Source organism: Cynocephalus volans, chromosome 7 (genome assembly GCF_027409185.1).
Source record: "Cynocephalus volans isolate mCynVol1 chromosome 7, mCynVol1.pri, whole genome shotgun sequence".
In the NCBI taxonomy this organism is placed as follows: Eukaryota; Metazoa; Chordata; class Mammalia; order Dermoptera; family Cynocephalidae; genus Cynocephalus; species Cynocephalus volans.
This window is the reverse complement of record NC_084466.1, coordinates 144,229,691-144,255,869: the sequence shown is the minus strand read 5'-3', so window position 1 is coordinate 144,255,869 and position 26,179 is coordinate 144,229,691. Positions and strand designations below refer to the sequence as shown.

Genomic DNA, 26,179 nt, shown 5'->3' with positions numbered 1-26,179 from the left:
AATCATCCTATCACTATTTCTGCATGTTTAGAACCACAGACTGCTCTCCAATTCCTTTAATCTGGAAAAGGAAAACAAAACAAAGACCACCCCTGAGAATTTTCCTTATGTGTTTAGTAAGAACTACCTGGATGCAAGTCTGGCAACAGAATTACCTACACCAGGTGTCCTACACCAGGTGTCCTACACCAGGTGTCCTACACCAGGTGAGTAGCCACCTACCCAGGTGTCCTCTTGGCTAATCCCAAAGAGTTCAGCTTGCCAAATCCAGACAGTTGTTCCAACGATGAGGCCACTGGTAACATGTTTATTGCTTCTGGCTGGCAGTCTCCCACTAGTGAGCTTCACTAAGACTTAATTCCTTTTCTAGAATTGAGCAGCTGAGGGTCCTGCTGGTAAGAATCCTCACATGCTGATTTCTGAAACATTTGTTATATAACAAGAGAGCTCAATTTCAGAATATTAATCATACTCATTCACAATTTCGAGCCTTTTACACTTCTAGCTGCTGCAGCAAAAGAATCCTGGCAAAACAAGACATATTGAATATTCCTCTCCTTACACGCCCTCCCTCCACCCCATCGACCCCTGAGAGCTTAATCTGTATGATATTCATAATCTATCTCAATATTTACAAAGCCTCTGCCCAGGAATAAACTATTTGTTTGAATATATGTACTAATGTACATATAATGTACTTATCTATGATGAAACTAGATATTTTGAGGGAACCTGAAGACTAGGATTGGCTGGCATGATAGGGCCATGCATGGTCCTACTAAACAATAAATCCAGCAACTACCACAATGTCGGGCACATAGTTAGAGCTAAATAAATATTTGCTGAATAAGAAACTTCTTAAGCCCACTCAGAAATAAGACCTAGTGGCTCAGTATATCGAATTCATCCAGGAGACATTTAACCCCTATCTTTATTTGTGAGATGAGTTTTGTAGATGATATTAGTTTCTTTCTGGGAACAAGGAAAACAGTCGAATCACCACATAATATTAAACTCCATTTAAACAGTTTCTATTCAAATTTCCAGTACCATATGATGAAATGCTGGAATTAGATGAATTTTAACTCATGATTTTTTGTGTTGACTTGCTTCCTTAATTTTCCATAATAAAAAAGCCAATTTTGTGATTCCATAGTCTGTGTTTGCATTTCCACTGGGGTGAGCCTGGAGCAGAAGGTACGGACAAACCAAGCATTGAGAGCTCCTGGTGTGTGCAAATAAGAAATGGACATTGGTACAACGCGGGCAATAACACAAGGCAAGGCTAGTTGATGGTGCAGGATTTTATTGCGCAAAGCAGCATAAACTTTTGTCTAACAGAAGCAGCACATCAATGTCTGAACAACTTTTTACACACCAAGAAAAATTCCATTTAATCTAACAGATCAGCTGACACACATTACCAGTAAAAGAAAAAACAAACAAACAAACAAACAAAAAAAACCCCTTAAAGTATATGCTTTTAAATCATGGAAAAATTCCCAAATAGAAACTTTGGAGGCTGGCAGAAAAGTCAGCTGGCCCATAATTCTGCATATGTTGAGTTCAGGAGAATTTAAGATTACTTTGTGTGCTTCAAGAAAAATATATAATCTGTTTTTTAACTTGAATTCATAACTATATTTGCGCTTCAGAAAACAGTAACTTCTGTCTATAATAAAAATTAAACTGGCTACAGATTTGGAAGGGTATGGATGGCAGGAGCAGAAAGAGAAAATTCCTTCCCCAGTTGGAGTGGTCCAGAGCTCAAGGACAGACTCAGTACCCAAGGGACAAAAGAAAAGTGATCCAAGGAAGGATGGAGAGAAAGAAGCCAATGACCTCAGCGTGGACAGGAAAAGAAGAGCAGATAACGAAGGAGCAAGAAAACAAAGAACACTTATTATGTGGAAGAGGCAGATGATGACAGGAAATGTAGAGAACACTTTATTAGAAATATTCCAAATATACAGAAAATAATAAAACTTGTATATCCCCCAACTACATTTATCCAGTATTAACATGAAGCCACATTTTCTCCAGTACCTGTAAGTAATAAAAAGTTGTGTATATAGCAGAAAGTCCCTAGGTATCCCTCCCTGGTATTCCCATGAATTTGGTGTGAATCTTTTATGCAAGACTTATTTATGTGGTGGGAAGAACATAGAGGGAAAACAAAAAAACAAAAAAACAACCAATCAACCTAATAGAAGAATGGTAGGCAAGCAAAAATGGAGGCATACAAGGTCATTAAAGAAAAGGTTCCAATAAACAAAATAAAAGATGTTGTACTTTCTCTCCTACATCTAGCCTTCGCTGTTTGCTTTCTCATAAGTGTTTATCTCCGAGAAAGTCTGTTTCTGAAAGAGAAAAATCAACTATCATTATGTCTTATATAAAAACTCAATCACTATGGTTCTTAATTTCTATTTTAAGTACAAGCCAACCAATATTCATGTTTAATTGAAATTACACATTTAAGTCAGACCTGTCAGTTAAAAAAATTAACCACACCATAACAGTGCTATATGTTAATTATGGCTGTTTATACTCCCCTTCACAAACATAAAAAAATCTAGTATTAACTTATGTTATAGTTATACATAGTTATCACTTTTAAGAAACAGATGGCTATATGTTCTCCTTACCATGGCACTCCTATTTTAGCAATTTTACAATTAACAAATTAAAACAATGATGACCCAAGGCAAGGGGAAGGGGACCGGAACCCCCTCCCACAACCAGGCACACCAAACCAGCACCTCAGGGCCCGCCCGGGGACCCGAGGTATGGAGAAGGGGCTTGGACCCCCTACATTCAGACACACCGCGCCAGCAACTCAGGGCCACTTGGGGTCCTGAGGCTTGAAGCTGGGGACCAAACACACCCCACAATCAGGCACAATGCCAGCAACAAGGAGCATGCCCAAAACATCACTTCCGTGTGGGTGGTCCACCACAGCCACCACAATAACCATGGCTGGAGGGCACTGACACAAGGAGAATCACCAGCAGAGACAAAGAAAAAAAGAGGATGTCTCTCTCCACAAAGCGCATATCAGAGTGACAGAAGCAGCATCTGCTCTATGATAATATTGGGCGACCTGGTCACACCTCTCAGCATTGGACAGATCATCTAGGCAACAAGTTAACAGAGTAACTGTTATTCTTTCAGAAGGAGAGAAGAAATCTAGGGCAATTAGAGGAGGGAGGGGGGAGGGGGATGGGGAGAGCTTGGACAAGGGGCATAAATAATAATTACGATCTGTAACAATATATATGCTAGTAATGTTGATTTGATCAACATATCTCAATGTTGAAACCCCAAAATATGTATAATCGATTTTGAGTCAATAAAAATTAAAAAAATAAATAAAATTAAAAAGGGGGAAAAATTTCTCCACAGATGATGAAATATATTTTTAAATACATTTTCTCTATCTCTAGGAAGAATAATTTAAAGGAGAGAGTAAATATTCAACTTCATGTTCACCACAACGAAGGACACATGCTTAAGCAACCATGTATAACATTTTTCTCTAATGCTGTAACCCCCTAGGTTTCATGTTCTGTAGAACTGATCCCATGTAAAAAGATGAGGCAGCACAGCACAGAGGCAGCAGCAAATGGGCAGTACAGGGAGCTCAGCTGTCAGTCATGACACCTCATTTCAAGTCTGTGTGTGAGATGTCGGGCAGTCATGTAACCTCAATGAGCCTTAGCTTCTTCAGCCGTAAACTGGAGTCTATTTTCCTTTTGAAGATATTGGGAAGAGTAAGTATGCAACCAGTGCTTTGTAAATAAGGTACTACCTAAATATAAGGTACTATATACCATATTCAAATATGGATACAAATATGTATGTATTTCTATAGAGGGGAAAAGCCAGTTCAAATACTATGTTTCAAAAAAAAAAATTTTTTTTTAAAAGCTACTAAGGAAAAAAAAATGTTTTATCTCAAATTGTGTGTGTAAGCACTCAATATCCTCATGAAAAAAAAAACCAAAAACCTGTTACAGAGATAAAAAGGTAAAAGCCCATACAACTTAACCAACTTGATTAAGAATATGATGAATTGGTGCTCGGACTAAATTCCAGAAGTCCATGTCATTGTGTGTTACTTAATCTAATAAAATTAAAATTATCTTATTAAATTTAAGATTTTAAACTCAAGCACACAAAAGAGCAGCATTAAGATTTAATGTACTACAGCCCAAATGTCCATCATTGGATGAGTGGATACGGAAAATGTGGTACATCTACACAATGGAATACTACTCAGCTATAAAAACGAATGAAATACTGCCATTTGCAACAACATGGATGGACCTTGAGGGAATTATATTAAGTGAAACAAGTCAGGCACAGAAAGAGAAATACCACATGTTCTCACTTATTGGTGGGAGCTAAAAATTAATATATAAATTCACACACACACACACACACACACACACGCACACACACACACACACACACAAAACCGGGGGGGGGGGGAGAAGATATAACAACCACAATTACTTGAAGTTGATACGACAAGCAAACAGAAAGGACATTGTTGGGGGGAAGGGGGGGAGGGAGAAGGGAGGGAGGTTTTGGTGATGGGGAGCAATAATCAGCCACAATGTATATCGACAAAATAAAATTAAAAAAAAAAAAAAAAGATTTAATGTACTAGACAGGACTGAAAGTTGTAATTGCAATTGTGAGTATTTATTACAAATAAGCCAAAATTTGTAAAGGAAATAAATCACGAGAATCAAAACTGTTGAACTCGCATTAATGACATTTAGCTTAGAACTGTTATACTTTTTCAAAAACAAACAAGAAACAGTACATTACACCACATGGAAAATATGTTTTAACACAGTTGGTTCCTACTTGAGAGTTCCCATGTCCATAAGAGATCCACAAAGAGCAACACGCAGCCTGTTGGGCTATTTCCAAACAGTGTAATAACATAAACTATAGTTAGCCAACAAAAGCACACAGTAAATCAAGGTTCCTTTGCTCTTGGGCTGGAACGATATCAATTCAAAGTAGTATAGAGGACAATTTCATTTTGATCAGAAGTTCTAATTGGTGACTAATCATAATTTCAGAAGGCCATCTTAGGACAAAGGATCTGAGACGGTAAAAAAAAAAAAAAGAGAGAACATAAAAAAATATGTTCTTTAAACATCAGAATCCTTGCAGCCAAAAGAAGGGAGTATGTTTGGTTTTAAAATGAAACATGCTGTCAGTCCAGCCCACCTTCCATCCTCTTCACAAAAAGTGCTAAACGTACTTAAAGTGATGTGTGCAAGTGAGATTTGAGTTCATTTCAAATCCACACACAAAGAATTTGAGATTCAAGCTTTACCTCATGACAATTTCTACAAGTCCCTCCACATATCAATAACATGGGCATTCTCAAAATCAAACAACAAGGAAAGGGTGCTGCAGCCTGGACAGCCCCAGGCCCAGTTCTCTAGGAAGGTCAAAAAACAGTGATCAGCTCAAACCTGGGAAGATAGCAAACACATGACAACCAAATGTCACTTCATCAGATCACAAAACAAAGCACGGCCTCCTCCAAGAGATCCATTCCGACAGTGCGGACTGGAGACGGCCTACTGGTGATTACAGAAGAGGAACAAAATTCAAGTTGAACTTACTTAACTTTGTAACAGTTTTTTCATTTTAATAAATTTATTTTGATTGGTTGGATTGCTTAAGAGGAAGAGAAGAATCTGTTCATGTTTTTCAACCTATGGGTAAAAAAGAAATAGTACAATTTAATTTCTAAAAATTTTAGGAGTATAATTTCACTTAAAAGAAATTTTACCCACTTGTTTCTGTAATTCTGTGCAGCAGCAATTCATCCTACACATCTTTTCTAAAAGCAAATACAAAAAAAAAAAAAAAAAGAAGAAAGAAAAAAGCCATTAGATAACATATAATGTAAATAACAAAACTTGGAGTCTGAACATATACGGATCTGCCCCTCGTACATAGGTTTCAAATACAAAGAAACTGATCGATCCATTCGGGCTTTGATGTTATCTACTACTGTGAAGTGTATTTTACTCAATTAACACCCACATCTCCAAGACTTAGAACCTTTGTCAATCATATATGGGATTTCTCTCTATTTGGTGGAAGGGAGGTCTGCCAAATAGATATCTTATGAAATATCAGGAAGATCCAATCTCAAATACAGGATTTCCACTTATTTTGATGAGGATCAAAAGTAAACTAACTGGAAGTAACGCGCACGCAGAGTGCTTGACATTTCTAAAGCTCTTACTGTCAATTCTCACAACAATCTTGCTGAGCCTGACCTGAGCAATAATCTGGACTGAGAGGACAGTTTCCATCAAGGTGGCTCCTCTGATGCAGGCACAGGAACCAGAGCCCTACCACTGTATTTGCAGAGGTGGAGAAGGAAGGGAATGTGGCCACAGAGAGTGTGAAGAGGTCAGGTCAACTAAATCGATTATCTAATTACACTTGGAAAAAAATACCTTTATTTAAAGCACTTTGCTTTTTAGATGTGTTGTTTTTTGCCAGACCATACATCACCAGCTCATCAGCTATGCTGATGGTGCCATTCTCAGAACATTTCTCAACCAACACTGTATGGACATTTTTAATAATTCCTTTCACAGAAAGCATTACATTCTGATTCAACATGAAATTTTTTAGTAGTCTTATTGTTAATTGAGAATAGCTTCCATTCAGTTCTATTAGTCCTGGAAAAAAATGGATAATATAGTTAATGTTTAAGTCCCTTTTAAAAAGATAATATTTTGATAAATTATCTGAAGATAATAAGCAAAAGGTTTTAGCTGGGTCTAGGTATGCCTTGATGTACTACTGCTGTTGCATTAAAAAAACTATTCAATATAAATTTACTGACCACCTGTAAGGTTTCAAGCACTAATCTAGGTCCAGAGGGCACAAAACAGACACAATGTCTCCCCTCATATATTCTAATGGGAGAAGCAAACACTAATAAAGGTAATTTTACAACTCACTCTTAGTCAAAACCAGAGCAGACTAAGAGGCAAACAGCACGATATTATCTGCTAGGGCCTTAAGTAAAGAAGCCAGGAGTAACATAAAAGCTGCTTTCAGCATTTTAGTATACTTTATTCAAATTCCAACTGAAGAGCTGAATATATGCAGATTTAGTATGGTAGCACAGTCTGGTAGCCAAAACTGGTGTCATTTGAATGCCTCTAGTCCCTAAAGAGAGCTGTGACAAAGCAGAAAGGTCCCCAGATGAGAGGTCAGACAGCCTCAAGTCCATATCCTGGCCTTGATGCTTACTGGCTTTGCAATGGGGGCAAAACAGAATCTCTGAATCTTGAAGCTCTGAAACTAATCTGTAAAACAAAGATAGACTAACTGAATATAGTTTTTGTGAGAATTAAAGAAAGAATAAAGGATAAGAAATTCCTTTGAAAACTCTGCTTGATATTTAAAAATCTGGGCACTTAAAATACCCATTTGATTTAGACTTTGAGCTATGAAATGTAAAGAGAAAAAAAAATCCTACAGACACCCAAATTGGAAAGTGACTTAATTGTGTACCTTCAAGTGAACATTTAACAATTTGGAAAGGAAGCTCCAGGTGGCTGGCAGTGATTGGCTGTACTCTGGAAAGTGGCAGGGTTTCAATGTTCCCATAGTCTGCATAGAGCACTTTCACATCCGTGTCTGATATCCCCAAAACAATTGCACGGTACCAGAAACCATCATCTGAAAATATAATGAAATCTCAGGTAAGAAGTACTCTCAATGACCCCCCCTTCCGCCTTAAGACGGTTATTCACAGTCACATCTACATCACTTAAAAATTCATGCAAATATTTATGATTAGAGTCCAGACTAAATACAAACATTTACCACTACTCCTTCCAAATCCTACTGAAAAGACAATAGCAAGATTAAAAAAATAAATAAATAAAGAAAAGAAGCATAAAACCACAAGGATAGAGAACGAGAGAGAAGACAATATTGGAAGCTGGAAAGTAGATGCTTGAATGAAAGTGATTCAGCATAGCCAAGATAGCTCAAACAAAGCTGGCAAAGAAGCACCCAGTTTGCATATCAAACCCCAACCCGGCAAGGCTCAATAACTGGAGCAGCTCATTCAAAAGTAGGAGTATAGATGCAGCTAGAAATGAGGACTGGGCAAAGGAAGCAGAGTTACTTCCCAGGACATTCTAAACAGACTTTAGTTCATAAACACGTTTACATATAATACCTATTTTTAAAGCTGCTGAAAAAAATGATGAGCTTTATGTCCACATGTTTTAATAAAGCTTAGAATACCTTACCTCTCTCCAAGCAACTGCTTCTACCTAAGTGCAGAAGATTAGAGGTTTCTTCTCCAGAGAGGATGAACCAGAAAGACTATGGACTGGGGAACATGAGGCAGAGCAGAGGAGGAACGTTTTACCCAAAACACCATCAGGCAAGTTACACACTCCAGGCCGGATACTACTGCCCCAAGTGAGAGCACTTCGAGACATCAACACTGGGTTGTTCCCAGTGAAATGTCAGAGCCTGCAGATCACCCTACAGGGAAAACAACTAGTGGACAAGCTCTGCCCACACATAAAGAAACTTCCAAATAACTTCTTAGTGTCTCATCTTAAATATGTGGATAGCAAAGGATCACCAGATATTTGAAAAAAGCCTCTAATATGATATAGGAGACCAAATCAAGCAAAACAGGAGCTCAGGGAAAGAAACAAAGGAGGAAGAAAACAATGAAAATTAAAAGAACAATAGTAATATCCTTGGAGAAAAGACATTCTATCTTTGAAACAGAACAGCAGAGTATTAAAACAGATACAAATAGGGAGACTACAAACAACAATAAATTACTGTATAACTTCAAGTAGCTAGTCATGAGGATGCTGAATGTTCCCAGTACTGTTGCAGAGAACCCTGAGCATTTTCTAGTTGTCCCTTTTTTCTGCTCGAGAAACCACTTCAGAAATTTTATGCTTGACTGCCTTAATAGTAAACTCTGGCTCCTGCAACTTAGCTTGCCTGCTTCCTGCACCCGCCTGTATCCATGTGTTAATAGGAGGCAACAACAGTCTCACACCACCCTATGGTCTGGATGCAAATTAGGCTCCAGGGCTGACCAATGGACTGTGTCCCATAATCAGCCAATACGAATTAGCAGGGCTGCATCCCTCATTTACATAGGAGGACCTGAATGAGAACTTGGGTGGGAATTTTGGCTATAAAGACTGCCTCTTTCCTTTGTTCAGGGAGACACTAATCTAGGAGACTTCACTCCCCAGTGCTCTCCTTGCTTGCAAGCAAAAAGGCACTGTAACATTGAGCAAAGAGCTGTAACACCAAACAAAGAGCTGTAAAACTGCAACACTGACACCGGTCTTGGATTCTTCTGTGTGATCTCCCCCACAACAGTATGAAGAGGTGACAAATGTTTGAGGTGTTGGATATGCTAAACACCTTGATATGATCACTGCGCATAGTATAAATGTACCCAAATATCATACTGTACTTTATTAATATATATAATTATCATGGGTCAATTAAGAAAAAATAGATTAAAAAGAAAAAATAATTTCAGAGACAGAAATAGACTAGAGTTTACTAGAAATGGGGGGGAGGAATAATGAGAAGTTACTGCTTAATGGATATAGAGTTTATGTTTAGGGTGATGAAACAGTTTTGGAAATAGACAGATGTGGAATATACTATAAAGCATATGTACTCCACAGGGCCTGGTTTTCCAAAGTCTTGCAGTTTCAAATAATGACCTTGCAGAGGACTGGAAATTTTCCTCAAGCTATAAGTCTCTGTTGCAAGATAAGGATTTGTGGCACAGCAAGGTTGCTGGCTCAAGGACAGACTAGTTACTGATTGTTATGTAAAGATACTGAGAAATTGCTGTGAGAAGGAATGTTTGCTAAGATCAAGCTTGTGTTGATAAGACCACTTAATTGTCTACTGGAGTGTCATCTGGCTTGTTTCACTGAAAGTTACCAGCCTATACTGTTAAACTATAACCCCACCTATGTCTCTTCCTGTAACTTCCTGGTCTGGAAAACAAATGCAGGAAGAGAAGCCCAATTCAGGGTTAATTTTCCCAAGGAAGGGACGCCTTTTGCTCGAGAGTCCCCGGGAAAGTTAACCACTTCAGGGCTTCTCACTGCTCAGAAGAGATGGGCTTTGAGTAATCATTTGGTCTCCGTCACCCAGGGGAAGTGGGGTGACAAATCCGCGGGGGGTGAAGCAACACAAAGCAACAGACAGAGGTAGTGGTTATACTGCATTGTGAATGTAATTAAGTCCATGTAATTGGATGATTAGAAATGGTTAAAATGGAAATTCTTATATATGTTTTACCACAATAACAAAAGATAAAACACATACACATGCACACACTCACAAAAGCTATTTAAACTAGAAAATGTGATATGAGAAACGCAAATCTCAGTAAGAAAAGTTAGAAAATAAAATTGAGGAAATCTCTTGAAAAACAAAACAAGAACTATGGAACAGAAAAGAGGAAATGTACCAGGAGAGTTCAAGGCCAACATTAGAAGACTTGGAGCTCCTAAAAGAGAACAGGAAACAAAACACGGGATGACGAAGATACTAAAAGTTCCAGAAAGAAAAAAAATATATATATGTATAAAGTTGGGAGAAACCAGAATGACATCCACCTTTTGACCAGAAACACCAACAGCTAAAACATAATAAAAGCAATGCCTTCAAAATATTAAGGGGAAGATGATTTGCAACCTAGAGTTCTATATCCAGGGAGGCTATTAATTAACTATTAAGGTAGAATAAAGACTCTCAAACATGGGAGACGACAGAAAATTTACCTTCCACGCCCTCTTTCTCAGCCCCTGGAAGATGAGATGCACCCGAATACTAGAGTCAATCAAAAAGGAATTAAGGGAATCCAGAAAACAAGGTGAGAAGAGGGAGGGAGAAATCTAGCTAACAAGGTGGGGTTGAAGAGAATCCAGGAAAACCCAGGTGGTGTTGAAACACTCCTCAGCACAGCGGTGAAGGAAAAAGCCCAGGACGACAGCTTGGGTCTGGGACAAGAAGTCTGCACAGGAGGTCTGCAAGTCAGAAGGCTGAAGAGGCCTCCAATATGATAGAAGCTGACAAAGTGCCCAAAGTGTTCTCTGAAGGAACTGACACTAATGCGGAGAACTGGAGATAATTAATGGAAGTGTATAGAACGTCACCACCAACAGAAGTGGCAGAAGAGAAATGTAATCACAGCGTACTACATGGCTCAGCTGTCAAGAGTGCTTAAGCTGTCCTAATAAAGTAACACGGAATACTTATCTAAGCAAAAATTATGACTTTGTAGTGGGGAAAAAAGGGAGGGGCAATGTAGATCCAGTTATGCAAAAGAAAAACAAAACTAGGGAGCGACATCAGCAGGATGGTGCAGTAGGAGGTCTCCAGCTTACGTCCCCCCACGGAAACAACCATTTGCTGGGCAACCACAGAAAAAAGTGCCTTTGTGGGAACTTTGGGATCCAGGTAAGAAATTTATAAACCCCAGTGGAGCCCAAGATTGGGCAGGGCTGCTCTGAGAAGGCAGGCTTGAACCCCACTGGCAGACTCTCAGACCTGGCTACTGACCAGAAGCAGCCCCATACCCATCAACTCAACTCCCACCCTGCCTGGCTGCCATCCTGCCACCATCCCCATCTATCCAGAAACTCACAGGAGCCATGTCCATCCATGGCCCCAGTAATAGGCTCATCAACCAGACCAGGCTGTGAAGCCTGAAGCAACCCGGTGACCTGGCTCCAGCTCACTTCATCTCCATTCCTGAGGCAAACCAGAATATTTACTGCAGGTGTTCTCTACACTAGCAAAGGAACTTTGTTAACATAAAAGTTCAAACAGGAGAATGGCTAAAGTACACCCTAATCAATGTGTCTGACTCCCTGAGGCATCTCATTCTTCTTTTAGTGCATTCACACATTGCAATCCCTCCATATATAAATATGTTATTGATCCACCGTAGCAGAGTATGGCCTAGGGCCGATTATCTGTCAGTGCTGGCAGATTTGTACAAGTGTACCTATATCCTTGCCTAAAAATAATCTATAAGGAATAGAAAAGCTGAATGACCCCAACATATGCATTAAACCCACAACCTTGCCTTTCTTAATTTGTCTATCTAGCCAAATGAAATATGCATCTAAAACAACAAGATCTACATAATTCCACGTAAAAGAAAACAGACTAAATACTTTCCCCTTTAATATTTCACCTAAAAGAACCTTACTTGTGTATCTGGCACAGCACGCATCTCCAATTCTTGGTCTATAGGACGGTTGACTTTCCTGAGCATTGAGATATTCTAACAACTTGGCTCTCAATATACACAGTTTTTCCTGATTTTCTAAAATATATAAAAGCAATCTTTTGTAAAGAAATTTCCAACACTACTATTAACAACAGTATACAAAAGAATGTTAAGCCTTATCAATCAAAAAACCCTTTGTATATTAAAATATGTATTACATTTAAAAAATAAATACAGAATACCCACTATTGGTTGCCTTTTGTGGAAGGAATGCAACTAATACCGGGAGGGGGCATAAAGGAAGCTCTCTTGGGACTCTTTTTTTGGCAGCTGGCTGGCAAGGGGACTGGAACCCTTGACCTTGGTGTTATAACACTGTGTTCTAACCAACTGAGCTAACTGGACAGACTGCTGGGCAAATTTCTTGATCAGGGTGGTTATACCAGTGTGTTCACTCTATGAAAACTTACTAAGCTGTATTTTTACAATTACTTGGTGTACTTTCAGTAATCGTGTTACACTTAATAAAACAACATTATCCTCAATAGTACTTCTAGTTCATTATACCATATGTTGTCATCAGGGTCGAATGACCCTAAGCCTCAGCTTTTTACTATATAGAGAAAAGATGATTTTTTGTAATATTGGAGATAAATTTAAGACAACTAATTGGTATCGCCACAATTGTGGGCCTGACAATTGGAAACAAAGGCTCATTTTTTCAGCCTTAATGTACCTGCAAATTATTCTGTATGGTCACCACCCAACTTGCACTAAGCTCACCTTCATGTACTACGAGGATAAACTCACATGCAAGGGTTATTCAAAAAGTTCCAGGAAAAATAAAGTTAAAAGATAATACAAATCTTTCCATGAACTTTTGGAAGTATCCTGGTACATTTAAGAAATTCCTTAATAGTAAACTTCCATGAAATAGAAAAAGAAAAATTAAAAATCAATTTTTATATGCCATTTTTCTCATGACTCTTCCTAAGTCTCTAAGATAGAGTAAGACTATGACTATGGACTGTTTACAGAGCCTTTCAATAGTAAAACTGTTTCTAAAACAGTTTTGGTCAAACTCACTTAAATGGTTGTAGGAGATTAGCTTAGTAAATACAATTCAATATAGATGATATATGTTTTTTAATAAGAAATTATATAGTGACTGAGGACACTATTTTTTCATAAAATATTGTAGATTATCAAGACCAGGATACTGAGTGGGTACTGAATACAGGGCATTCCCTTCATGTTCCCACTTGTGTTTTTATAACTAAATCTGTCTGAAGTGTTATGATCAATTCTTCTGAGTGAAACAAAAAATCATCACCCTCCTCTTCTCCCCCTTATTTTCTAAGGAGTTCAAGATAAGCACTTTCATGATATGGTTTAAAAGATGAGCATAAATATGTCTCAAATTTTGGTTTCTCACCTGGCATCTCATTTGGTAGAGCATAAAACAGGTTAGGGTTTATTACTTCTAAAATGCTTGCTTGCACAGTTTTATTAACTGGCAATTCTACTGTCTTCCACTGATCAGCTGAAGAGATGGCTGAAAACATACAAAACACAGGTCTCACATGAAATAGAATATACTGTTCTTTCTCAGTAATATATTTATTCAACTTATTTAACTGCTGATTCCCAAAATGAAAATCTATATTTTCACAAGAAAATCTATTCAATTTGAGGGATTGTGTGGGCGTTATGAAAAAATTCAGTCTATAATGAGAATCCCTGAACTATTAAACTCCTATAGTATATTTCTATTTCTGTAGTATATTTAATTCTTAAAATTTACTCAAACTTTAAGACATACATATCTGTATGATGCACACTTACCTGATAACTACATTAAAAATGAGTACATTTGTTCAATAAAATAATCATGCTTCAATATGTTAATATTAAATTAACTTAATAACGTATTATCAATCTATGTCCACAAAACATCTCTACAGGAAAATTGTGTCATTTAGGATAAAAAAATTTTCGTAGCCTATGAAAGCAAAGGATAACATAAACAACAAATAAATGGTTTTAAAATGTTACCTAGAAGCTCCTGGGTGTCAATTTGAAGATCATGTTTATTAAACAGTCTGTTATTTGGCAAGTCTTTATGGGGTGAACCAGCTTTTAAAACCAGATGCTCATTAATCAGAACATCACTAATGATTTGGGGATAAGAAGTAGAAATATCGGTAAGTTCAATTCCCACCCCATTTTCAGTGATCTCATCCACTCTGGCTTGGAGTTTTGTCCCTGCAACACATGTCTGAAATCTTGCTATGGCTTCTTTAGTCCAGTGCTGGTTTGCAGGCTGTATATCTGGAAAATAAGAACAGCATTAAAAAGAATCCTGTGCACAAACTACGTTTTTGCTTCAACAGTACACAGGACTGGGTCCTTGACAAGTTTACTGTTTAGGTCAGCAGTTTTGAGTATCTTTTTTCAATGCGCTCTGATATATCTACATCCTCCATGCCTAAGTTACAGATAATATATTTGCTACTACACCCTAGGGTTTGAGGATTCTCAGGATCTTTCCTTACTTTTCCCATTAACACATCTTTACCTGGCATTTTTCAAATAGCCCCAAATAGAAGTATTATTTCTTTTAGAATCCACCATCATGTTCTGTTACATACATGATGATGAGTTATCAATTATCTGGTAAAAGATGTCAGCTGATACATTCACTTTTATGGACAGTTTTCTAATGATAATTTTAAAATGCCATTTTAAATTACTTAAGCAAAAAATATTTTTCTTGGATAATTTTAGCTTACACACTTATTTTCTTAACAGTGATTCTCAAACTTGAGTGTGCATCTGAATCACCTAGAGGGCAAGTTAAAACACAGACTGCAGGGCCCCACCCCAGAGTTTCTAATTTACTAGGTCTGGGTCAGGAGCTGAGAATCTGCTTTTTTAACAAGTCTCCATGTTGATGCTGCTGATTTGGGGCCACATTTTAAGAAGCACCGACATAAAACATGGTAATTAAGAACAATAATCTGAAACATACTTATTGTAAAATCAGAAGAAAGAAAACAAATGAGGAACGGAAAAAAGAAAGAAAGGCATCTATGCTTCCCAACATGACACTATTAACATTCTGGAATCCAGCTTTCATGATGTTTTTACACACATGCACACACATTATCTTATAAAAAAAGTTTATCATCCTAATAGTTGTAAGTATAATGCCAAGCACCGTTAAGTTTTTTATATTTTTACACCTCTTTTGTTCTTAACAACTCTTCGAGGAAGGTACTATTATTTTCCACATGAGGAAATGGAAGCACAGAAAGTTTAAACAATTCGCCTAAACGTCTCCCAGACAGTAACAGAGTTAGCTCTAGAGCCTGTTCTCTTAATCACAATGCTGTCCTGCATCTCTTTTATAGCTTATTTTCTTCACTGAAATCACAAACAATTCTTCATATCAATAACAAATATTAACATTTAAGTGACTATGTAATAACATCAAACACTTCAATAAAGCTTTCTGAATGCCAGATCCTGTCCTAAACATTCATTTTTTTTTTTTTTTTTTTTGTCCTTTTTGTGACCGGCACTCAACCAGTGAGTGCACCGGCCAGTCCTATATAGGATCCGAACCCGCGGCGGGAGCGTCGCAGTGCTCCCAGCGCCGCACTCTACCAAGTGCGCCACGGGCTCGGCCCCTAAACATTCATTTAATCCTCACCAACATCCCTATGAAATAGGTATTACCACTATTTATTATGTGGGTCATCATTTAACCAGGCCTCTATTATGAACTATTTAGGCTGTTTTGCTATTGTTAACAGCAGCACAATAAATCTAACTGTAGTTGACTGAATTCTGTGCAATTCCAAGATTTCTTTGAGATAAGTTACTATAAGTAAAACAGCTAAGTTGGAAGGTATGAATATTTAAGACTCTGAAGGAATCCTGTAAAAATGCCTTCAAGAGGGTCGTGTCAGTTTTCATGCACATCATGAGGAGAGACAAGCAGCTTCTTTCCTACTCTGACACTAATATTGGACATTTTGTTCAATGTCTTAAAAAATAAATTTCTAAATTTTATATTATGAAGCAAAATTTTCTAACTCACAAAATGTTAAAATTATAGATGTTAATACTTAGAATATTACCTACCCTAACTATTAGAAAATAGTTGAGAAAATTTCTTATTCTGTTCCATACCTACTAACCAGCACCGTATCCCTTGAAATGGAAGTTTCAAAAATTTCGATGATATCATTTGAAGTTCATCTGCAGTCACTTCTTCAATGTTTCCATAATCCACAAAATGTACTTTAACATTTCCATTTGGTAAGATCTCCTTGACTAAAGCACGATACCAATTACCATCACCTAGATTTAACACAAAGTTTGTAACATGGGACATTTCCCTCCTACTAACATTTTTATCTACTGAAATTTTTCTCTTGAAAAAGACACACTTTGCCTAAAGTAGCTAACAAATTTGTTCTTCCCCAGACTATGCCTTTAGTTTTTCAAAGATCCCAAGAACAAGAATTCCCAAAATTTATTTAGAATATCTCCAAAAATTTTATAGTACCACACTTTTACATCTGATATAAAGATTTCATTCATAACCTATCCAATAAACAGAATGTGAAGGTAAGACTTAATAAACTTGAACATACTTGTCAATCTTGAATACTTATAATACTCTTACCACTAATGACTTAGATTGTTTTTCTTGTTACTTGGCAAAAAATATAAAAAATAAACAGTAGAAAAACTCTTGCAATGAAATTGAAGGTATTTCAGTAAATATGTTTTCAAAATAAACATGTACAGAAGTGACCAGAAGAAACAGTGAATCTGCAGTGAACAGCTCATCCATTATCTAAAGTTATTTTAATATTTTCAGAAATTCTGGAAAGAAAAGCATTAAAATAATTTTTACAAAGTTTAGGCAAGAAAATATCATTTGGAGGTTCTTTGTTACAAACAAACAAGGAAAAACACATGACATCTTATAAGCATTCATTTAAAGTTTTTGTGGGTTTTTTTTGTGGCTGGTATGGGGAAGCGAACTCCTGACCTTGGTGTTACAAGGCTGCACTCTAACCTACTGAGCTAACCAGCCAGCCCTACATGTATTTAATCTTGGTTGTGAAAAATATTTGCTTGATCACTGGGAAGGAAATATGCACTAAAAATGAGGGTTGAAGGTCAAGAAACAAAAGGTTCTACTGGTCAAGATAACACCAACTGCAACTTACCTGCAAAAAAAGCACAACAAGGTTGTTCTATTTCCGCCTTAAAACCATTAGGCAACTTCTGCTGGCAGTATTCTGCTAGTGATTTGTTCAAATCATTTAGCTGCTTTAAAACTGAAAATACAATACACATACAGCATTTAATATTTTCTTAAAACAACACAGATTTTCCTTTGAAGTCAGAAAATGCTGTCATCATAAAAATCTTAGGTACATCCCCAAACAGCTGTTAAGGACACCAAATGCTTTTCCTTATTAAAAATATGATCAGGCAAATAAATTGTTATTTAGTGAATAATCTCAATAAACTCAATACCAACAATTTACTGGGCATGGAGATACAACTATGGCATTATTATCAGTATACTAGAGCATGAGTTTTGCATGCGGACAAGGAAGCACCGTACAAGCCTTTACAGAAATTTACATAAAAGCTGTCCTGAAAGAGTAAATAGAATCACTAAGTGGACAGCACTAATAACGTATGCCAAGGAAATTCAGAGAGCTCATGAGCTCTGTGTGCTGGAGGTTTCACAGAGAAATGTGAAGCACAACACATCTCATAGAAAGGAGAAGGTACCCCAGAAGGAAGAAACAGCTCCAAGACAAAGTACAGAGTTACTGGATTAAGTAGAACACTTGGTGGCAAGAGTTTGGTGAAGCAGAGTGGAAAGGCGGGTCACTTTTCACAGCAGAGTTGTACTTGGAAAGATACTGACCACAGAAAGCTTTACACTGAAAGGAAAGGGATCTGAACCACTACAGAACAAGTACAAGAAAAGCAAATTCCTTTTAAGGATGTGGCAAAGCCTCATTCACAGGAATGGAAATTAAATTATAGTAAGTCAGAATTTTCACCTTTCGGATTAGTCAAAATAAAGGTTAAGAACAGGTTTGGAAACAAGTGTGGAAAAAGATACTTTCAAACACTGCTGGGGACTCCCTTGACCAACCGCAGGAAGGATACTAGCTCTCAAAAGAACAAGCACACATATCCTTTGACCTAATAATTACAATGTTAGGAATGTGTCTCAAGGATATACTCTGAGTAAAATCACAGAGGACAAGGATTGTTTTAGTAATAAAAGCTTGGAAACGCTAATCCTCTATTCATCTACACCTACGTTAACTAAATTAGGATAAATCCTCACAGTGGGATACTATGTAACCATGAAAAAGAATGGAATACAGATTAAACAGCAATGTGGTATCCTAAATTGGATCCTGGAACAGAAAAAGGACATTTGTGGAAAATCTAGCAAAGTCCAAATAAAGTCTGGAGTTCAGTTAATAGAAATATACCGCTGCTGGTCTCTTAGTTGTAACAAATGTACCATGATTATGTAAGGTGCTAGCTACTGAGGACGCCAGGTGAGGGGTATACAGGAACCCTCCATACCATCCTTTCAACTTTTCTGTAAATCTAATGTTATTCCAAAATAAAAACTGTATTAAAAAGAAAAAGAATAAAGAAAACACTACGTGAACTGATATCCAACATACAGTGGGGGAAAAAAAGTAAAGTACAAATATTATTTATAGTATTTTACCATCTATGGTTAAAAAAAAAAAGGAAAAAGTTCAGATTCCTGTACTGGCCAGCCATCGAAGAGAAAAAAAAGAAAAGAAAAAAGGAATACATATATTCATACAAGCTTATGTATAGAATACCTCTGAAAGATATTTAGAAAACTTAGAAGAGGAGCTGGGAAACTAAACTTTCTACTGTATACTCTTTTTTAACTTCTGAATTTTGTACCATATGCCTGTATAATCACCTATGAAAATAAATAAAAAGAACTTTACAATTTTGAATTCTATCCTATATGAAATAATGGTCTATCTACCAGATGATTCTGAATGAAGAAATAATGAATCTTACAACCTGCAAGTCAGACAAGAACTCAGTTATTTAAGTAAGGTCCTCATTTGACAGAAAGAAAAACCAAGATTTAGAAGGAGGGGGAAAAAAAAAAAAAACAATCAATGACTGGAACAAAAAAAAATGCAAAGCATGTGTGAGGGTGTGACATGACTGGAAGTCTCAAACTGACAACTGCCATAATCACTCTGGCATTCCAACTGGCATTCATTGATCGAAGGTGAAAATATACACAGTCTTTATGACCAAGTAATTGCATTCGTAGGTACAGACTTGATGGAAATGCATGTGCACTAATTCTGCACAACTGTTCACACCAACATATAGCCCCAAACTGGAAACAAGCCAAATGTCCAATGGTAGAAAGGAATTATAAACTGGAGTACGGTCATCCTTCAGTGTGGGGGGTGGGGGGGCTGGTTCCAGAACCCCGAGAGTTCCAAGATTCATGGATGCTTAAGTCTTTTAGATAAGGGGTCTTCACAAGGTTCATGGAAAGCTTTGTATTATCTTTTAATTCCGTTTTGCCATGTATTTTTGAAGTACCCTCATATAACATAACATAACATTTGCATATAATCTACACACATCCTCCTGTATACTTTCTCTCTAAATTACTTACACTACCCAACACAATGTAAAGGCTATGTAAATAGTGGTTATAGTGTATTGTTTTCTAGTTTGTATAACTACGCAGCAACAAAAAAAAGACACAGCTGTATGTAACAACAATCTCACAATGTGGGGGAAAAAAGCAGCAAGGCACAAAAGAGTACATATTGTATGATCTCATTTACATAAAGTTCAAAACCAGGAAAAACTAACCTATGCTATCAGAAGGCAGACTAGTGCTTACTTTTGAAAGACAGAAGGGTTCATGATAGGAGGAGACATGAAGGAAACTTCTGGGATACTGGCAATGTTTTCTTTCTTTACCTAGAGGCTGGCTATGCAAGTGTGTTGACTTTGTGATAATTCATTATGCTGCAATCCCATTTGTGATGTTAGCTATATCTATGTTACACGTCAGTAAAATCAACAATTAAGTTTCATTTCTGAAAATGAATTTAGGAGACATTCTATGAAATTTAAACTGGTTTAAATATAAAGAGAGATTGTTGAAAACAGAAATAATGGCTTAAAACAGAATAAAAGCCAACTAGGTACAGTATAATCAAATCTTTCTTGGACATACAAATACCCAGTTGGCCGTTCTTGGAAAGAAAGCACTTTTATCACTCAGCAACAAACTCATCTTAAGTTATTATTTATACCAATGTATTTGTAAAAGGAAATAAATGAGAAGAGTCAACTTACCATCCTCTTCAAGCACATGGCAGTAAAACTCTCCAGGATTATACATCACACAGACCACAACATCTACTGTTTGGTCAATGGCAAGTTCAACCCATGTCCACTCCAGTGGATTGACTTTTCCTTCTACACCCAAAGGAACTGTGAAAATAATCAAACATTTTGCAAAACAAATAGACTGAGTGGGAAGAGGATGTGTATGGGGTTGACTGAGGGGAGGCGGGTGCTGAGGAATCTGCTTTGGAAGAACTGAATTTCCATTGACATTCTGAGTGACTTTATAGAAAAGTTAACCTTACAGTCAGTCCTACAACTAACCATTATTACTGCACTGAATTTCAAATTTACATTTCTGGTTTTTTTTTTTTTTTGTCTTTTTCGTGACCGGCACTCAGCCAGTGAATGCACCGGCCATTCCTATATAGGATCCGAACCCGTGGCGGGAGCGTCGCCTCGCTCCCAGCGCCGCACTCTCCCGAGTGCGCCACGGGCTCGGCCCCAAATTTACATTTCTGATTGATCTTCAGCTGCCAGTGTCCCATAAAACTTTCAACAAAATTCCAGTTTTCAAGCACACTCTTAAAAGTATTTAGTTGAATGCTTGATTTAAAAAGAAGAAAGGAATTCAACACTTGGAAAGTACAAGAACCCACACATTTACAGAACCATTTGAACTCCAGCAGAGATATTACCTGGTAGGCACTGTACTTACCACAGGTTCCCTTCATGTCACTGGGTTTATCTGTCACTACCACCTTTTCCCCCACGGCAAAGCCTGTTTCTATGAGAGCTTTAGTGACATTAATGTTGGGCGTCATGGATTTATCTGTAAGCTCCACCAGAGAACTGTTTTCCAACTTATCCACCACTTTCACCATGATCATTTTGTTCTGTACAATATTTTTCATGAGACAAACAGCTTCTGGAGTCCAAATTCCTAATGATGGCTTTACCCCTAATAAAGAATTTTTAAAAGAATATTAAAATAATTCTTAAAGTAAGCATTTGGAAAATTTACCTCCTAATTTCTTAGTTTAATTTAAGAAAACACCAGTACTAAAAAGTCCCACCTGAGCATGAAAATGAAGGCCAAGTTAACAAAGAAAAAGCCTGTAAAAAAGCTTCTGTATGTACATACACACACACACACGCACGCACGCGCACACACACACACACACACACACACACACACACAATTCCATCGCTAGGAAATGTCTAGAGAAGTGAATCTATAGAGACAGAAGATTAGTTGTCTGGGGAGCAGTGATAATCTAGGCATTAATCTCACTGGGTTGATGGTTATGTTCTAAAACTGGATTATGGTTGTACAACTTGGTAAATTTACTAAAAATCACTGAATTGCACACACCTAACTAAAATAGTGAATTTTATGGTACGTAAAATAAACTTAAGAAAATCATAAACAAAAGGATAAAATAATTCAGAAAGAAATACTGGTCCCTTATATTAACATAGGAAGCATTTGTAGTGCTTATAAATCAATACTGAAAGGGCACTTATAAATTAACAAGGTTATGTATAAGTCAATTCATAAAATATCTGAGCCAAGTAACTTTACAAAAAAATGTTCAGTCTCACTGGTAATAAAGCAATGATTAAAGAAATGATTTAGTTTTTTAGCTTATCAAAATGGGCCAAGATGAAATAATACAGAAATATTTCTCTGGTGCATCAATGTGCAGAGGATTCACCCCCACATACTCTTCTGGTGAGTGTGTAAACTACTTCAACACCTTCTGGAGGACAATGCAGAATATGTTACAACCATGAAAAGAAGCATACTCATTGACATCCCCATTCCACCTGCAGGAATGTATCGTAAGGAAGTGTTTTGCAATACAGTTTTTTTTTTTTTTTTGGCAACATATCCAAAGGAAATGATGTTGTAAAATGTAGTTAAAAGAGCACTGCTAATAGCAAAAACTTCAAAATATCCTTCTGATACTATATAGTAGCGAAATTATGGTACATTTGAATGAAGGTTGATGAAGCCAATTTATTGACATGGAAAGAAACCCCTGATCCCAGTGGGACAAATTACATATAGAGTAGCTTCTAAGCATATGATAACAATGTTTTTGCTGATTCACTAGCAGGTTTTCCCTACTTCATACATCTTTTTGTGTTTTCATGTTTCCTTTTTTACATTCAGGTTTTAATATTTTAAGAGTATGGGGAGCATAAAAATTTTGTACCTGCCAGCACACACTTTATAGCTTGCATTGGCAATTCCAACAATTTTGGAATTATGGGACAAAGTCTTGTCAAACTAAGGATTTCAAAGTTTCCATAATCTACATATCCAACCAGTACAGATTCCTCAGAAGCATAAGCCAAAACAGAGGCACGGTACCACTGATCATCCTCTGAAAAAAAGCAAAGACTCAATCTCAAATGATTTTTCAATGCAGATATAAACAAAACCTTTTACTCCCCAAATTAGAGATGGCCACTTGTAGATTTTACTTTAATAGAATATTGAGCTTTACTGAACAACCTATACCTACTAAACATTGCTACTTTTGCTTATCAGAAGCCTTCAACTCCTAAGATGTAACCTTTACTGATAGCCTACCACACTAATTATGTCACATGCTGTCATTATTAATTTGCATGCCTTGTTTCTCCAGTAAACAATTAGCTCATTAGGACAGAGAACATGTCCTGATCATGTGAATCCCCAAGATCTTGATCAATACATGAACCATTTACTAAGGCATCAAGCAGGGCTAATCTTAGAACATCTGCCAGCATGAGTCAACCAGACTCTACCAACCAAGACATCAGTTTACTGGAGGCTTACTTGTGTCTCCCCTTCCGTGAGGCCAGGGAGAATAAGAACCTGGTAATCACGAGGCAAGACTTGCCCAACTACGAAGGCCATGACACGACAGCTCTGTGCTTCCAGGCTCTCCTACTATTCCAAATAAAAGTGGTGAGGACATGAACCTGAGAGGTTCCACATCCACACATTTATGTGAACAGAATTATCTGTACCAGTACCCCAAAACTAAAGGGCTGACAAAATAATAATAATCTCCTTCACTATCCCCCACACGCCCTGACACAGGCCCTCTGCCCTTACACATATCATACCATACTGCTTTGGTCCAGTTTAGTTGGACATATTTAAAAACATAATTGGTGCACTTTAGTATGGAGGCTTCAAATGCAGCAATTCAGTGCAAACTAAAGATTCTCTTTCAATTGTTTTTACTCAATTATAAGTCAAAAATTCAATCATACTCCTCCCTTACCTGAGAACTGAGCACAACATACATCACCGATAGCTGGATAAAAATCAGAGCGTGGAGACACTTGACCACAGTACTCACTAAGGGAAGCCTGAAGTTCAGCAAGCTTATCTGCAGATACAGATCACATCTTAAGCAAAAGAAATACATATCTATACATTATTTTTGCATATTGAGTCGCTCAAAATATGTTATTTTGATAGAACGAATCAAGAAATTTACTTACGGCCACTTTGTAGTTGTTGACAAAAGAAGTCTTCTGGTGTCTGAATATGGGCAACCATACCACAAAACTCATCACCTACATTCAAAGTTAACACTTTTGGTATTAGGTTACTTTTGTCCACAACAATTTTGTTTTCAGCTGTCATTTTCCCAACATCCTCAGGATCACCTTATCAGAAAACAGTAAAGTAGGCCATTTTGGTCTCATTAAAAGTTAAAAAACAAAATAAAACATGCATATTTTAATTGTTTTGAAACAGAGACTATAACTATGACTGGGCAAGGTTCCTAGACAACAGCAGTCTGACAGTCCATGGTATTTATCTCTCCAAATAATAAATGTTCATAATAATGACAGTTTTCTATGTCACCAAAAGCTCAACTAGTCCCAAGAAAGAAAATTAGTGCCATTAAAAAAAAATTCAGATCTAATTAAAAAGTTCTGTAATAGAATCTTTACAGTCTCTAAAAGAGTTCAAGAAAATATACTATTGATTAGATAACCTCTCATCATACTGAAGTAGATACATCTCTGATTAGAACCCATTCTACAGTGAAATGATAAATCCTATAGGAAACAACTTATGATAAAATAATAAAATTAATTAGAAATCAGAAATTTTTTGAATGCATTGAACAGTTCAAAAAGGAACAAGCAACACAGGTAACAAGTCAAGAGAAAAAAAAATAGGGCTGACATAAGAGTCTAAGGGAGAGACTTCAAACAATGAAAAATAACTCAGAACATAAGAAAACTCACAGAAATGAAAAAAGCACATAAAATTCCAAGTTTCGTAGGAATACCTTTTCAGGATCTATACTTTGACAGAGATATCATACACCAACATATCAGAATCCTGACAAAGAAAAACTACCGCTTTAAGGAACTAAGGATAAGATATTATTCAGATAAAACTAAGATCAACTTCGTTGTTGTAATTCAGAAATATGAGAGAACATATTACCTAGAATACTAAAGAATTATTAAAGAAAATGATTCTCACCATGAACCTAGACAGTCTACTCTTTGAAGACCAAGAGGAAACTTTGACAGATCACAAAAATGAAAGGAATTTGCTACCGAGGATTGACCTCTCAGAGTGGATTACAAGGGATTCTTGAAGTTTTGTTAGAAACCCCACTGAAATGGATAAGTGGCCCAAAATACCAGCCAGGGTAAATTCAATGATCTCAAGTATAAAAGGTAAAGGTAAGAGAAAGACTAAAAGTAAAAAAAAAAAATTTAATGTTTCAGAAAAACCAAAATATAAATAAAGGAAGAGGTGAAAGAAAAACTCAATAGCAAGAAAAATAAACCACCACCCTATTGTTTCATGGAAAGAATGCATAATATGGTAGAAAGAACACTGATCTGGAGTAGAGACTTAGACTCTGGTTCTACATCTCCCCAAGTCTTAGGATAACCCCTGGTACCTGTCCAGCTTGTTTCTTCACACGTAAATAGGTGGAATGGATGTTCCTAATGGTCCCTTTCAGCTGTGTCAGTCCATCAGAAGACCCTCCAAGGGCTGTTGTTTTTTTAAAAAATCATATATTAAACATCTCCCATATGTCAGATGCCATGCTACACAATGGGGAGAGGTAATTAATTAAGTAAAAGGTCAAGGTCTTTGCTTCTAAAGGACCTAAATCTTGAAGGAGACAGAAGATGTTCAAATCAGGAGCTACAACGTGATAAATATTACGGGACGAGGGAGGACCCTACAGGAAGGGCACAATCATAGAGACAGGCGTGGGCAAGCGAAGCTGGGCGTGAAAACACCTCAGAAGGAGGGGGGACAACTGGCGATGTGAAGTACCCTAGCCTGGTTATCAGTGGCTCTGGATGCTGACGTAAAAGAGATGAGGTTATAAAGGCTATTCAACTGGGCCAGATCATGAAGGGGTAGGACAG

General features: G+C 37.1%; 1 protein-coding gene across 1 annotated transcript in view; it reads right to left on the bottom strand.

The window, feature by feature from the left end:
* Positions 1-5,654: 5,654 nt before the first annotated feature.
* The window catches only part of TDRD1 (tudor domain containing 1), a 37,857-nt gene continuing 17,332 nt past the window's right edge, over positions 5,655-26,179 (bottom strand). The window contains exons 11-23 of the mRNA XM_063101606.1: positions 24,266-24,433; positions 24,043-24,150; positions 22,981-23,151; positions 21,477-21,719; positions 20,768-20,905; positions 17,572-17,682; positions 16,520-16,690; positions 14,378-14,653; positions 13,758-13,877; positions 12,302-12,418; positions 7,576-7,743; positions 5,829-5,875; positions 5,655-5,747 (exon numbers count right to left, since the gene is read on the bottom strand). Of these exons, the coding sequence (XP_062957676.1) occupies positions 5,655-5,747; positions 5,829-5,875; positions 7,576-7,743; positions 12,302-12,418; positions 13,758-13,877; positions 14,378-14,653; positions 16,520-16,690; positions 17,572-17,682; positions 20,768-20,905; positions 21,477-21,719; positions 22,981-23,151; positions 24,043-24,150; positions 24,266-24,433 (1,931 nt within the window). The remainder of the gene's footprint in view (positions 5,748-5,828; positions 5,876-7,575; positions 7,744-12,301; positions 12,419-13,757; positions 13,878-14,377; positions 14,654-16,519; positions 16,691-17,571; positions 17,683-20,767; positions 20,906-21,476; positions 21,720-22,980; positions 23,152-24,042; positions 24,151-24,265; positions 24,434-26,179) is intronic.